Raw genomic sequence first — 15,061 nt, forward strand, 5'->3', positions numbered from 1 at the left:
TGAGGACACTGCTGTGGAAGGTTCCATCATTTTAGTCAGGAGTTAGCTGGGCCACTATTTCTTGTTACCATGGCTACTCCCTGTGTCCCACAGGCTACAGATCCCTACAGAGTTGCCTTGTACTGAGTGGTGGGGGCAGGGGGTGCATAGGAGGTGCCAGCTTTTCTATAATGTATGTCCTCTGCCCTGATAGCCCTCTGCCTGTGGCAGAGCTCTGGGCCTGCTCCAGCTGTCCCACCTGAGGTGTCCTGAAGGACTTTGAGGCTGGTATCACAGTCCTGAATGATTTACCTCTTATTTATTTATTTATTTATTTATTTATTTTGTTTTCTTTTGTTTTTGGAGACAGGGTATCTGTATGTAGCCTTGGCTGTCCTGGACTTACTTTGTAGACCCGGCTGGCCTTGAACTCACAGAGATCCACCTGCCTCTGCCTCCCAAGGGCTGGGATTAAAGGCGTGCACCACTACCACCACCTGGCAGGATTTACCTCTTATGCTCACCCCTCTTCAGTCTCTGGTAGATGCAGTCCATCAAGGCCTTGCCCGCTGCTTCTTCTTAGTGCCCCTTCCTCTTGCATCATTGCTACCCACTGTCCAGTGTTATGGCAGAGACTGGGCAGGAGACTTCTCCCTGATACAGCGGCACTGTATTGCCAACAATGGTGGGGGACCCTTGCTCAGCATTCCTAAGAATGGAGCTCTGCCTCTCTGTACCTTGTTAGTGTACTTGTATCTTGTCCACCCACTCAATGCTCTTAGTCGGGGCTGCTCTCTCCCAGCATACAAACATCTCATCTCAAATAAAAGGGTCACATGTGGCTGGACTAGGTTGGGGCTGGAGTTTCAGGGTCTCACTTCCCATGTGTGGTTGTTCAATGCCTCTTGCAGGCTTGTATCATCAAATGACAGGGTCTACCCTCCTGCTTTCCCATCATCCTTTGTAAGAGCCTTCAGTAGGGAAGGTCTTGGGGAAGAGTATAGGAGGGGAGGGTGTGACACCTCCATTGGCAGGCCATCTAGCTTTAGCGACTTGCCATCTTTAGAGTACTGATGCCTCTCTGCCCATTTGGATGGCACCTGCCACCCATTGATGCAATGCCTTGCTTCTGGTGGAGTGACACTGCCCCTGTCCTTTTGGAAGGGCCTCTGCTCCACTTCCGTCTGACCTCTTAGGCTTTTGGGCACTGTCAGCCTGAGAGTGGAATTTGGCTTCTAACCTCCTGCGTGGAAGCACCCCTTCTTCCCTGCCTTCTAGTGATGCACTTCCAGTGTGGTTTCTCTGTGAGTATTGGAGTTCTTTCTACTCACACATACAACTGAGGGCTCTTCAGACTTTGGTACCACAGGAGAAATGGTGCCAGATGCACAGTATGAGCTGGGTAGTTGCTTGATCCTGTCATGTGGGTGTGGCTTCAGACTCTCCCTTGGTGCAGCTTGCCTGCTTCCTGGCATGGCACGTCATCCACTTATGGGTATTTGTTTTAACTTTTTAGACTCTGGAAGCTGTCCTGAACTTCAAGTACTCTGGAGGCCCAGGCCACGCGGAAGGGTATTACAGGAACCTCTCTCTGGGACTGCACGTGGAGGTCGAGCCATCTGTGTTTTTCACCCGAGTCAGCACACTTCCAGCAACCAGGTAACCAGGCTTGGGGGTGGTGGCAGTTCTCATGACCTTGGTTATCCCATCTCACTGTGCAGCAGGGCCACACCTTTGGTCAGGCGGTGGTCCTTGGTGTTAGTGCACAGCTGGAATGTGCTGAATAATGTGCTGGCAGTCCCTGTGGGGACCCTCCCAGGCCAGGTGCTGTTCTCTGGTCTGACTGCCCCTTCTTAAATTGGGGTTCTGCATAGAGCTTTGCTTGTATTTAGAACTCCCTGAGGAGCCTGACCATGTTCTCTGCGAAGCTTCTGTGGCTGGTGAAAAGAAAGCGTTGTCTCCAGGCTCACTGTTCAGCACCATGAGGACCTTCTAGCTCAGTACAGTGTCATCTCATTTCGCACAGGGAATCATGTCCTCCAGGCTTGATCTTCCTGGGAGAGGGAAGCATGGGTTTGTCTACTTTGGGGTCACATGTGGTGAGAAGGTGACAGTTCCTCATCTCAAACTCAGGGTGTAGATGTGGCATTCATGCTTCCCAGGGGCTCTAAGGACAGTTTAGTGGCCTGTTCAAATATGTGCAGCCCCTAGAGAGTGTGGACACACCTCCCCTGAACTCTACCAGCTTGCCAGGCTCAGCCCTGCCTGGCATATTTGCAGGGATGGTGGGCCAGGTCAGGGTTCTGTATGCCGTCATGACTACCACATACCTGTCTGTCTTTGGATTTCACAGATAGCACCCTAGCCCATGCTGTTTATTCCTCTCATTTGTTATATAGGGTAAAATAGAGGTACAGTGTCCATCAGGATGCTGACAGAAAAATCCATTTAAATGGATCTAGCTCACTTCTTCCCCAGCCACTGGAGAAAGGCTTCAGCAAGAATTAATGGCTTATCTGGGCCTTTTAGCATCCCTTTTCATCATCTATCATTTTGTTGGTCCTTACTGCCAAGGTGGCTTCTGTTTGAATTTGTGTAAAGCTTTAAAGCTCCTGCCCCCAGGGCAGGTCTGGCTAGCGCGCTGACAGCTGGTGTTAGGGTGTGCCAAGCCTTCCTACATGGCTCTGCTGCATCGTGTCTCCCTTTCCTGCCACTTCTCCTCTTCTCTGCCTCTGCCCATCAGGATTTTTCACATGTGGCACGGGTTGTCAGAAAATCTCTTTCGTGCTTCATTGATATGTGGCTGTAACGCCGTGGCCTCTGTAGCTGAGAATGGTAATTTAAGGTTGAAATGGACTTGGAGTGTTGGCTGTTGGCCAAAGCACTGTTTTGGTCTTTGTCACCAGCCCATGGCCTTCATAGTCTCTTCTTTTGACCTGTGTATTTCTCTTCCCAGCTCTTGAGTTTAAGAGTTCACTTCTGATCATCCTTTTCCATTATCCCTGAGTCTAACTGATCACAAAATCCTAGGGTGGAATTTCACTGTCTCTGGATCACTCTGGTAATCCCTATCCCCATTGAGAGTTGACCAACTGGCCCTTGACTCCTGTCTCTTGTCCCCAGCCTCTTCCTGGCTCACAGTCAGATCCATTGCTGAGGAGACTGAGTTCAGAGCCCCTCCCACTCTGTCCAGGACAGACCTCCCTCTCCCCTCCTTCTCCTTATGTTCCTACCTGTAGGCGGTGGGTTTTGGCTACTTTATATCTACTACCCTTCCCCACCCCAATCCCTTCCAACCCCCCAACACTGGGTAGGCAAGAAAGAAGGTTAGAGGGGAAAGGGAACATAGGTCTCTTTAAATTACTTCCTGCTATTCAGGGTTGTTGGGTCCTAGAGGTAAGTCTGATCTTATTCTTCATCAGAATATCTAGCAATCTAGCAATCCAGCAATCCAGCAACTCAGTAATCCAGCAACTAAGTAATCCAGCAATAGCAAATGCAGCAGCAGGAAGCAACAGCAGCAGGGACCAGCAGCAGCAGGGGAGTAGAGCTCTCCCATTTATACCCTCTCAAGAGTTCCCAGAATTAAACTATGTGTAGTTGGCACAAATCATGCCCCTACCAGAGCATGAGACACATCCTAGTTAGTTAGCTGCTGTGGACAGTCTGAAGCAGCCCCATATCCCACACCCGGGATTCAAATGAAAAAATTCGTATAGTATAGCTGTTTTTTGTTTGTTTGTTTTTAAAGAAACCACAATTCTCACTACACCTACCAAGTTTGATAATAACCACTCAGACCCTTACAGCCTGAGCCATTGTCAAGGCAGGTTACTCCTAGGGGTTTCCACTGTATCTTTTGCCTAAAAGTATTTTTTTTATTACTACCATTCTCTTTCTCCTTTGGAAAAGATCTACTTGCTTTTGAGATCGATGTTTGCATTCCTGTAGATGTTCCTAGCAGGGTGTGTGTGTGTGTGTGTGTGTGTGTGTGTGCACGCGCGCGTGCATTTCTCTCTGTGTAAGTCCCCATGCTTTCCTCACTGCACTAACACATTGTGTGTTAGATCCCTGAGAGCATTTCTACTGTTTCTAGGCTGAAACCTCAAATGCCAGGTACATTTTACAGTCTCTCTGGAAAAAGGGGGAGGCAGAGCAGCTTCTTGCTTTTCACCAGCCTGGTAGGAGCTTGTCACACAGAATTAGCATGGAATGGGAACATCATATATGTGAATAAAGAGAAAAGACCCGAGCTCTCCCTGGGGTGGGAGTGGGAAAGAAGAGGGGAAAGGAACAAGGAGTGAGTGTCTGAAAAGGAGACAAGATCTTCAGACTTGCATGGCTGTGTCCAGAGCTGCCCCAGCACAGACAGAGTCAGCTCCGCAAGACAGCAAGATGCTAACTATGTGTCCCATACAAGAACCCAGCATCAAATATGCACAGTGTATATAAACACTAATATTTAGCAAGTTGGTATGGGCTTATTAATATCAAACATGTGGGATTTCAGGAAAAAAAGATAAGAAAATTTGTAAGGATTAAAGAATTGAATTCTCAATAGCACTACAGTCCTAAATATACACCTAAAAACATAATTTCAAAGTTAAACCGGCACACAAAGGGGAGAACAGATAATAACATGTTATAGCTGACTGTTTAAACATTATTCCCTGAAAATCTGATATGACAAGTAGACAAAACAAAACAAAACCCACAGGGAAAGTAGCCAACCTAGACATTTTGTTAAGCAGCCTCACCTAATTGTATTCCTGGAAGAGTGAATGCTTATACTAGAAATGCGTGGCTTGACATCAGTGGTGCGGCTTCTGGAACACAAAGAAGAGCTCCTCGCTCCCCGAGTGAATAGAAGAAGAAATTACAAAGAATGTATGCCAGTAAAATGCGGTATGAAAGAGAATCTGTGCATTCAACGAAACCAAAAGCTGATACTTTAAAACAGACTAATAATAAAATTAACCGTAACTAGGGCAATGAAGGGACCCCCACAAATTGCAAGTAGAAGGAATGAAAGATGCGGCGTCCTGTGGGGCTTTACGTGCTGCGTGTTAGAAATGTAAGTGAGTACTGTAGAGAGCCACAGCCCAGTGAGTTTGACAAATTTTGTAAAATGGATCAATGCTTTGAAGGAAGAAAATGGACAGAGTATTAAAACCGACACAAGAAGATAGAGCACATGAATAGACACTCGAAATTAGAAAGTTCCCAGGAAGCATTCTGTGGGCCCAGGTGGCTTCTCCAGGAAGTAGTTGAAGCTTTAAAGGAAGCAAGCACAAGGCCCTTAAAGAAGCTTAGGAAGTTTAGAAAGCAGGCAGGGAGGAGTCCCTCCTGATCCCAGCCTCACTGTGCTGTTTCTTCCCAGAGGCAACATATCATAGGAAGAAAAAAGTTTAGGTCAGCACAGGTAGAGTTGGAAAACAAAATACAAATCAATTTTAGCTATATGTAAAGTGTAATATAGCACTAACAACTCCAGTTTACCCTATAAACACATTTACCTTTAAGCACTGGGGAAAAAAAAAATCAACCATTGGAATTTATCTCATTAGCAAGCCAAAGGGGAAAACCTGGCAATTGGTGAAAGGTGGCCTTGGACAAAATTCACCTCCAACTTAGCTGGGAACTCTAGAAACTGGGTTTAGGAAAGCTTCTCAGTGTGAAAAAGGCCTGGGAAAGAGTGTAGGGTCCCTGCAGGGCGAGTCTGAGCAGTGTCTCCATGAACAGGAGCCAGGCAAGTGTGTCTGCTGTGAGCACTGTTGTATTCCTAGCAATCCTTCCCCAGAGCAATAAGGTTTAAAACAAGTAAAAAGTAAGTAAAGACCTAAAAATTAGAAATGGAGAGTAAGAATTGTTGTCATCCACATGTCTCCCATTGCATAGAACCTGTGCTCAGCTGCGTTCCTGTTTATTAGCAACAAACACTTGGAAGTTTAAAGATGAAATTGTAAATAATTTTTCGATAAAACCAAAACAGATGTCACAGGGATAAAGATGTAAAATGCGACCCCTGTCTAGGTGTCAAGAAAAGACTTGAATGCCTGGTGAAGAGCTGGCACTGCTGACAGGACAGCTGGTTCCTGTGGAGACTCCAGCTTCCTCTGTGTCGGCTAAACTCAAGACAGTCCTAATCAAAATCCTAACTGCGTTTATTAACACTGTTACTTTAAGCCAGAAACTGGCAAGCGATTGTTCAAAATATCGTGAAGTAGACCAGAACAGGCAACGTTACTTGACCTAAGAGTGCAAAGGTAGAGGAAGCAGGTGTGTGATTTGAAGAGTCATGTAAAGAGGTGGCCATCGAGAGAGTGCTGTTGGCACCAGTGTGGAGTAGAGGTCAGTGTGCCCAAGTGTGACAAGACAATTCATAAAGACACCTGAGCAGATGTCCACCGTCACTGATTCTTAGCAGAATGCAGAGGCAGATTTATGGAGAACTGCAGAGCCTTTTCTTTCTCCTCAAAGGAGGTCATAGCAAAGCAGCTGTCTGACTTGGGGGCCAAAGATTTCTTAGATGGGCTCAGAAGTTGCTAACTGTAAAATACAATGCTGATAAATAATTAATTTCCTGGAAACTGAGACCTTATGCTTGGGCTGGCTAGGTGGTACAAATGGGTAAAAGCTTTTTGCTATGGAAGCCAGATGACTAAAGTTGATCCTTGGAATCCAAGCAAAATGTGAATCCTGTCTGTGATGCCAGCATCCTTGTGTTGAGATGAGGGCATGCGAGTCAACTGGATGCCTGTGGGCTTGGTGGCCTGGGGTATACAGAACAGCAGCAGAAACATGGAGTCTGCCTCAGCAAGGTGGAAGACAGGAAATTACTCCTGAAGGCTGTTCTCTGACCTCCACATGTATGCTGCCGCAGTTGCATGCCTATGGGCTTTTCCTACAGAGAATACATGAACAAATCACAAAAAAGCCTTACATTCACCAAAAGGCAAGGCATAAGATATACTGCAGCACTTGAACAGGTATTTTTTTTTTAAATGGCCACAGTCACCTGAAACATGTTCTGCATCATTAATTGTTAGAGGAACACAAAATAAACCCATTATTAGGTGCCACTGTATACTTTAGCCAGAACGGCTAAAATGAATAAATGCTGGTGAAGTTGAGATTGAACTTGAATTTGTAGGCATTGGAATCAACCAGCAGCTCTTCTTGGAGCATTTAAATTTATCTATCTATCTATCTATCTGTCTGTCTGTCTGTCTGTCTATCTATCTATCTATCTATCTATCTATCTATCTATCTATCTAAAGACTCGTGCAGGAATTTATGTAACAGCTTTACTTTTGATAACTCCAGTGTAGAAATGACTCTGAGTATCTGCCATCAGAAGAGTGGGTGAAGCATCTTTGACATAATCCCACTGGGGCTTACTGCTCAGAAGCAAAACAGGCTTCTGGAACATGATGCCAGTCAAAGATGTCTGTGCACACAGTTCCAGACTGTGGCTCTCTGTCTGTGGTCTGAGTGCTTTGAGCCATGACTGACTGTGGGTTGAGGTAGGTGGGTGGAGAAGAAGGGCTTGGAATGGATGGCGGGGGGGTCTCTTCCTACCATGGTTTTTCTAGGCTTTGGTATTGACACACCTTCTCCCTTGGGAAGGCCTCAGTTCTCATTGGTCACCTCTGAGGACCAGTGTCTTTCTACCTCAGGGAAGTATCAGGTGTTTAGTTGGGGGCTGTGCCAAGGGTCAGATAGTGTAAGAACCCATCAGTCTATCTTGCATATCTTTGTCCCTCATCCCATGTAAGTTATAGCTTGGTTAAAAAAAATGTTCACATATAAAACTATGAGTGTACCAAAGAGGGCACTTAATTTTTGTGGGCGAGATCTAGAGAGATACCATGGGAGATGGGGTGTGGTAGTGTTCGACACTGGCCCAGCCCATGGGAGGATCTTGGAAAGTGCAAGGCATCGATGACTCTCTATGTTTTAAGAAAGGCAGAAGCAGAGCCAAGCTGAAGTTCTGTTTTCCTACCTGTTAGCCACTACAGCAGACTCAACATGCATTTTGGGCACTCAGCATTAGCGTTTATTGAAGTGGCATATGCTGCAGCACACCACGAATTTATGGCTTGCTTGTGGCTCACAGGTGAAGATTGTCCTGTCAGAATCTTGCTGTGCCCCACTTCTACACCTCTCACTTTTAAAGTCAGGCCCTTCTCAACACACTTGGAATACAGAGGAGGCCTGTGGTGGGTGTTGTAGAGTTGCCCCCCAGTGCTTGTAGCTTGCCAGTGACAGTCAAATCTAGGTTTCCTTACTTCCAAGCCAGTGCAGCCTGGACAGCTACATGACCACCTGCATGTCAGAGCAGGGTAGGGAGTCGGGGCGAGGTTGTACTGTAAAGCTCAGATGCAAAAGTGTATGGGCCATTTGCTCCCAGAATTGCCAGGATTTCTGTTTCTGTCCTTTCTACAGTTTTTATTGGTGTGTGTGTGTGTGTGTGTGTGTGTGTGTGTGTGTGTGTGTGTGTGAATGCATGCAGATTTGAGTGCCCATGTGCATGTGAGGTGGTCAAAAGAGGATGTCAGTGTCTGCTCTGTCAGTCTATCTTGTTCCCCTGACACGGCGTCTCTTACTGCACTTGAAGCTAGGCTGGCAGGAGCTAGCCCCAGTGATCCTCTATCCGACCCTGCTCCCTAGCCCTGAGGTTACAGGTAAGTGTTGCCATGCCCAGTTGAAAAACAAAACGAAATGAAACAAAACAAAACAAAACAAAAAATAAAACATGGGTTCTGGGAAATCTAGCCATCCAGGCTCAAGCTGTTGTGCTTGAGCAGCAAGCCCTCTTACCATCCCAGTCACCTCTGCAGCTTACTTTACTGTTAATTTTTGATGTCACAGTACTTTGAAATGGAAAGGGAGAAGGAGACATGTTCTTTATTGTGGACATGCTATGTTCAGCATGATGTTCTCACCCCCAAAAAGCCTTTGGAGATGGGCATCACCCCTGGAGTGTCGGCGAGGCAGGTGTGGGGTGGAGAGCGCTCCACATGTGTTTTACATATCCGAGAGCGAAGGCTCAGGTCTACATGGGGTCCCTCCACACTGTACTGTGGCTTTGTGTGAGCCAGGAGTACCAAGACCTAGCTCTGGTTCCTTCTCCTGTGCACATGCCTTCAGGAGAGTTTGCAGTTTCAGGGGCATCTTCTGTCCCTTTCTGAGAGAACATCTCTGTTATGTCCATCTCACTAGGGAGAGAAGAGAATGAAATTATTGATGAGTGGTCCATTTTCTCCAAATGTCATAGAAAAGAAAAGAGATGGAATATTCTCTCTGTCTCTCTCTCCTCTCTCTTCTCTCCTCTCTCTTCTCTCCTCTCTCTGTCTCTCTCCTCTCCCCTCTCCTCCCTCTCCTCTCTCTCTCTCTCTCTCTCTCCCTCTCCCTTTCCCTCTTTTCCTTCTCTCCCTCTCTTCCTCTTTCCCTCCCCTCTCCCCCACCCTCACCCCACCCTCTCTGGGGTGTGCATAGGTCTCAGCTGACGTGCGTTTGGAAGATCAATTACCTCTGATATTCGCATTTTACACAGAGCTGCCTGGTAATGTTTTTAGGGCCTGGACTGAAATGGATTAGGCCACACTGTCCCTGTCTAACAGCTGTGCTTCCCTCTCTCCCAAGGAGCAATTTCTCTCAGATGGTTACAGTAAATGATCCATTCTCAGACATCCCTATTTGGAGCTATGTAGAAAATGCACTCCTCAGAGCAGGGTACAAGGTGTAATAGGCACTGTGTGTTAATCGAAACCATCCTTCTGGAGACAGCGCTGCACTTGCCCCCTGTCATTTAAAAGGTTCCTATTGGGGAGGGGCAGCTCAGCTCCTCAGGGTCCCATGCCCACAGATATGGCACTAAGGCCATTTGAAGAGACACTTTAATAATGCTAGAGCGTTTCCGAGTTGCTGCATTTGTGAGATTCATTTTAAATTTGGTAAGACTTTAGACTTTTAGCAATAGGATTTGGAAGCAAACCTATCTGTATTTCATCTCAAAATTTGAATCTACAGCTTGTTGACTCTGAGGTCATGAGCAAAGCTGTCATCCCTTCTTTAAGCCCCATATTTCTTTAATCTTAGAAAGATGATGGATAGCATTAATCTTGTATGGTCATGAAATCACATGTTTAAAAATTACCTGTGGAGAATCTAACATGATACTGGTGCCAGATGGGTAAATGAACTCTGGTGGTCCTAGTTTCTTTCTTGCATGCCACACTCCATGGGAAAAGGAAGGGCCAGTCTGTAAGGAGATCCACTATGCACAGGCAGCCCTGAGAACTTCCACAGGATGGCACCTGCCTTACTTTAGCTGCCTCCCTCACTTCCCACCTTGGTGTTGACTCTCTGAAGCCAAGTACCAGGCTGCTATGTTGGCTATACCCAGCATAGTCCCTGCCATGCCACAGACACCAGTGCTCAGTTGTTTTGTTGATAAGGAATGCTTAGGTGACATGGACAGGGAGTGACAGAGAAAGAGGAGCCCAGTGAGTACTGATGGTGAGAGCCGGTGCCATGAAGCTGTCTGTGTCAGCAATGGGAACAGCAATTGCTTCTTTTGTGCATTTGGAGGAAGCTGTGCACTTGGGAGGCCAGAGGCCAGGGTACCCTGATAGGCAAGATCCAGAAGGGGGATATGGTTATTGCTCCCTTGGTGTGCTTGAGTTACAAAATATTCTGTTCTGAGCTGGTGAGATGGCTCAGTGGGTAAGGGCACTGGCAACCAAGCCTGCCAATGCGAAATCAGCACATCGACTCATATAGGAGCCACATATGCACCATAACATGCACACATGCACACACTTGGACACACATGTACACACATGCACAATCAATATAAAAACATACTCTGCTAAGGTACAGGGAGGAGATATCACCAGCCTGTTACTGTTTGTGACTACATGATGCCCCATTCACCACGTAGACATGAGGAGTCTGCAGAAGGCTCTATGTATAGCCCAGGGCCATCAGCAGTAGCATCTGGAAAGGTTGGAGGGATGATGCGGAAAGTGAAAGCACTCGCCGTGCAGGCAGCAGGACCAGAGTTTGTATCCCCACAGCGCATGTAGGAAATAGGTAGGCAGAGACAGAGGATCCCAGAAGCCCGCTGGCTAGTAAGACTACCTGAACCTCATCAGCAAATCCTGGGTTTGAATGAGAGACCCTGCCTCAAAGAAAATAAAGTAGAATATAATCAAAGAAGATTCCTGACCTTTGTCCTCCACAGGCCCCTACACACATGTATGTCACATGTACACAGGTGCAAACACATGTCAAGCATTTACACATTGCATGTATCCCCCCTCACACACATGCACAGCAATAAAGAGGAAAAAAGGGGGAGTTGGAGGCACCCTCACTCACCATCACTTCCAGCCATAGGGGTGAGTTGTGGAGTCTTGCTAAACCCTGGCTCCTGATATGGTTGTTGTGAGGGTTAAGATAGAAAACCAAATGTCAGGTATTTAAGGCACAGCCAGGCACGTGGTAGGGGTGTGTATGGTCATAGGAGTTGGCACTGTCTTCCCTTCTTGTTCTTTGTCTCTGAACATGTATCCCAGGCCATTCCTCTTCTTTGTTTTCTCTGCTTAACTGCATCCTCAGAACTCCTAGCATATGACGAGGACATAATATGGTGGTCCTCAACCTGTGGGTTATGATCTCTTTTTTTGGGGGGGGGGTCAAGTGACCTTTTCACAGAGGTCGCATATCAGATATCCTTCATATCAGATATTCACATTATGATTTGTAACAGTAGCAAAATCACAGATACGAAGCAGCAACAAAATAATTTTATGGTTGGAGGTCACCACACCATGGGAACTATACTAAAGGGTTGTAGCATTAGGAAACTTGGGAACACTGGCATAGCAGATGCCTGCCTGTGGCAGGGCATCCTGACTCAGAAGGAGAAGAAGGTAGACTCCTAGTCCTTGGACTTAGTTCCTGCCTTGGAAGGGCGACTTAATGAACTGCTCTGAGCCTGGCTCATCCTTAGCTGAAGAGTGAGACAATTCCATGTAAAGGGAGATGTTTTGCCCCTTCTTTGAAGCCGTTCTGACTTGTTACATAAATCCATGCCTGTGGGAAGTGTGGTGAGCGAAACCGGTACCTTTTGTTGTGTCTCCCACAGAGATGCAGACGTTTGCTTCTCTATGCCGGGTCCTCTGACCCTGTGCACAGTGCTTGTTAGTGTTGTAAAAGTAAGAGAAGACTTCACTTCTGTGCCAGTTAATTATCTGCTGAGCCACATTGACTGCCTTTCTATATCAGACGCTTGGGGCTCTGTTTTTACGTCGAAACTTTTCCAGGCTCCTCTCAGCTTGGCACTACTTGGCTTTCCCTGCTGGCTGGCTGTATTGAACGTCCTTGTGCATAAGTCAGTGTGCACGTGGGGAGTGTGCTTGAAACAGAACTTCGAAGAATACACACTTTGGATGTGTACTGTCGAATTTTCCTCTGCAGTTCAGCCCTGAGGGTGTTAGAATACAACTTCCCCACCTCATTAAGAATATCATTTTTTTTTCTTATGAAAGAATGAACACTTTGAAGGCTGTGCAACAACTCACTGGTTTTACAACTTTATCATCACTAATTGGGGGCGGGGTTAAGGCTTAATATTCCTCACGTTTATTGAGCCTTTGCCTCTCTGCAGTGTGCTCCCTTGCACATAATTTTATCATATTTAATTTTATAAAAGATTTAATTTTAAGTGTGTGTGCACCTGTGAGCCTGTGTTTGGGGAGTTCAGAAGAGGGCATCAGATCCTCTGTAGCTGGAGTTACAGGTGGTTGTGAGTTATCCAGTGTAGGCGGTAGGAGTCCAAATTAGGTCCTCTGCAGGAGCAGAATGTGTTCCTAACTACAAAGCTGTCTATTCAGCCCCATATTAAAAACTTTTTATTGGTTTTTTTTTTTTTTTATTGACAGGAACTTTTGTGTGTTAAATATTTTAAAGGTGACCTGATTTGTCATATGTTTAAAAAATATATATATATATATATATATAACTGTGTGGCTGCCTTTATGTATGTGTACCACATGCTTACCTGGTACCCATGGAGCTGAGAAGAGGCTGTTGGATGCTCTGGAAATGGACTTACAGACAGTTGTGAGCTGCCATCTGGGTGCTGGAAACCATACCCAGGTCCACTGGGAAAGGAGCAAGTGGTCCTAACTACTGCATTATTGCTCCAACCTCATAATTTGTCATATCTCAATACAAGATGTTTTATAAAGGGATTTTCTTTTTCCTTATGACTGTGTGTCTGTGTAGAGGTATGTACACAGTGCCCAAGGAGAGAGACCGTTGTTACAGGTGGTTGGGAACCACCTCATGTCGGGGTGTTGGGAACTAAACTTGGGACTTCGGAAAAAGCAATTTCACCAGAAGAGTTTGTATTTTCCTTTTGTCTTCATCTACTTTGGAAAGTACACTAAATTGTGTTTGGAGTCATTTCTTTCTTTCACTTCTGTTTTTCTGGGAAAAAACAAAAACCCTCACAGTATTATTTCTTCTTTACTTAGATAAAAAACAAAACCAAAACTGTACGCCAGAATTTGTTAGGAAAGAACCCTGACCTGGAGATTTCTTTGTTAGGAGATTTTAAAAGGTAATAGATTTAATTGATTTACCAGGCCAGGGACTTTTCAAACCACTCACCTTTCCTGGGGTTGATTTTGGCAGTTTATGCCTTGTGTCATCCTGGGTTATCACACTGGTGCAACTGGGGGACTCTCTCTCTCTCTCTCTCTCTCTCTCTCTCTCTCTTTCTCTCTCTCTCTCATTTAAAGTTTTATCATAAAAGTATACTGACCTGTTCTGAAGACTCGGGTCATTTTAATCAGTCATTTTCCCCCACCTTTCTGATTTTTTTCTTCCTTCCTTCCCTCTGCTTCCTGTGAGTTTCTAGTTTGCTGCAATGAGAGCCGGTTGCCCTGCATCTTCCCCGTGTCCTAATACAATCACTCAGTGCTTCGGGTCCCTCTAGGCTGTGCATCAGCTGCACCCTGTGACCTGGGTCTTCATTAACTGCAGACAATCCTGATTCCTCGTTAGTGCTGTTTGAAGTGTTGGCCCATTTCCTCGAATTTGTACTGTCCCGTTGATGACTCTGCTACCAACTTTTGGTTGAATCCTGCCTTTCCTGTGCACTAGTGCGCGTGTTCCGCAGCTGTGAGGTGGGGCTTCCGTGTGTGTCGAGCCAACACGGATGGTCCTTGGTGCCTCCCGTATCCTGCTGATTTTGTATCTACTCACTGTGCATTTCCAAGAAGATCCATTGAGTCTTTCACTCTTGTCCTGCTTCTACCCGGTTATCTTTTCAGTTCCCCGGATTCCTCATGGAGCTAAGTGCCCAGACATTAAGACTGATTGTGTATTCTTGGTGGATGCAGGCTTTCTTCATTAAGCAATGCTCTTCTTTCTCACCACCAACTGTCCCTGCTTTAAAGTGGACTCTGCTGTGCTTCTGCCTTTGACTGCCATAGATCTTCGTAAGTTCTCTTTCACTGGGCACTTGACATTTTTGTTGCTCTATTCTCCTTCTCATGCCAAGTTCCCTGGTAATGCTCTTGCCCTTTCTTCTGAAGGTCTTTCCGTAAGGCTGCTTTTAGAGTCCCTGCCTTGCCCGCCTCTGACTCCTGAAGGACTTTCCCTCCCTCCACCCCCTCTTGGACTTAGACTTCTGGTTACAGTCACGCCACCCCTCAATCACCGTAAAATACCCTACTTCCTCTGCCCTTCACAGGTTCTGATAACAGAGCTTCAGATTTTTCACACCCGTTTCCTTTGTCTCTTGCTTGTTTGCCCCATCAGCTTTCTGCCGTCTGCCTTTCCTCTCGGCAGCCCCTGCTGCTGCTTTGCATGTGTACTGTGATGGGTGGTTTGAGCTTCAAGGTCCGGGAGGTTTTCTGCCATCATTTCTTCAAAGGCTGTGTGTACATTTTTCCTTCTTCCTGAGTTTCTTATGACATAGTTCTTGTTAGATTGTGCTCCCACTTACTACCTGGTTAGGATTACATTTTCCAATAATTTTTTTCCTCTTTTGTTTCTGTTG

The 15,061-nt window shown here is 46.1% G+C and overlaps 1 protein-coding gene across 2 annotated transcripts in view; it reads left to right on the forward strand.

Moving 5' to 3' along the window:
* Trappc9 (trafficking protein particle complex subunit 9) overlaps positions 1–15,061 on the forward strand; it is a 456,412-nt gene that overhangs the window by 287,428 nt on the left and 153,923 nt on the right. For both annotated transcript variants that reach the window (XM_051159558.1, XM_051159557.1), the window contains one exon: positions 1,496–1,638. In XM_051159558.1, coding sequence (XP_051015515.1) covers positions 1,496–1,638 — 143 coding nt within the window. The remainder of the gene's footprint in view (positions 1–1,495; positions 1,639–15,061) is intronic.

This window comes from Acomys russatus, chromosome 17 (assembly GCF_903995435.1).
Source record: "Acomys russatus chromosome 17, mAcoRus1.1, whole genome shotgun sequence".
Lineage (NCBI taxonomy): Eukaryota > Metazoa > Chordata > Mammalia > Rodentia > Muridae > Acomys > Acomys russatus.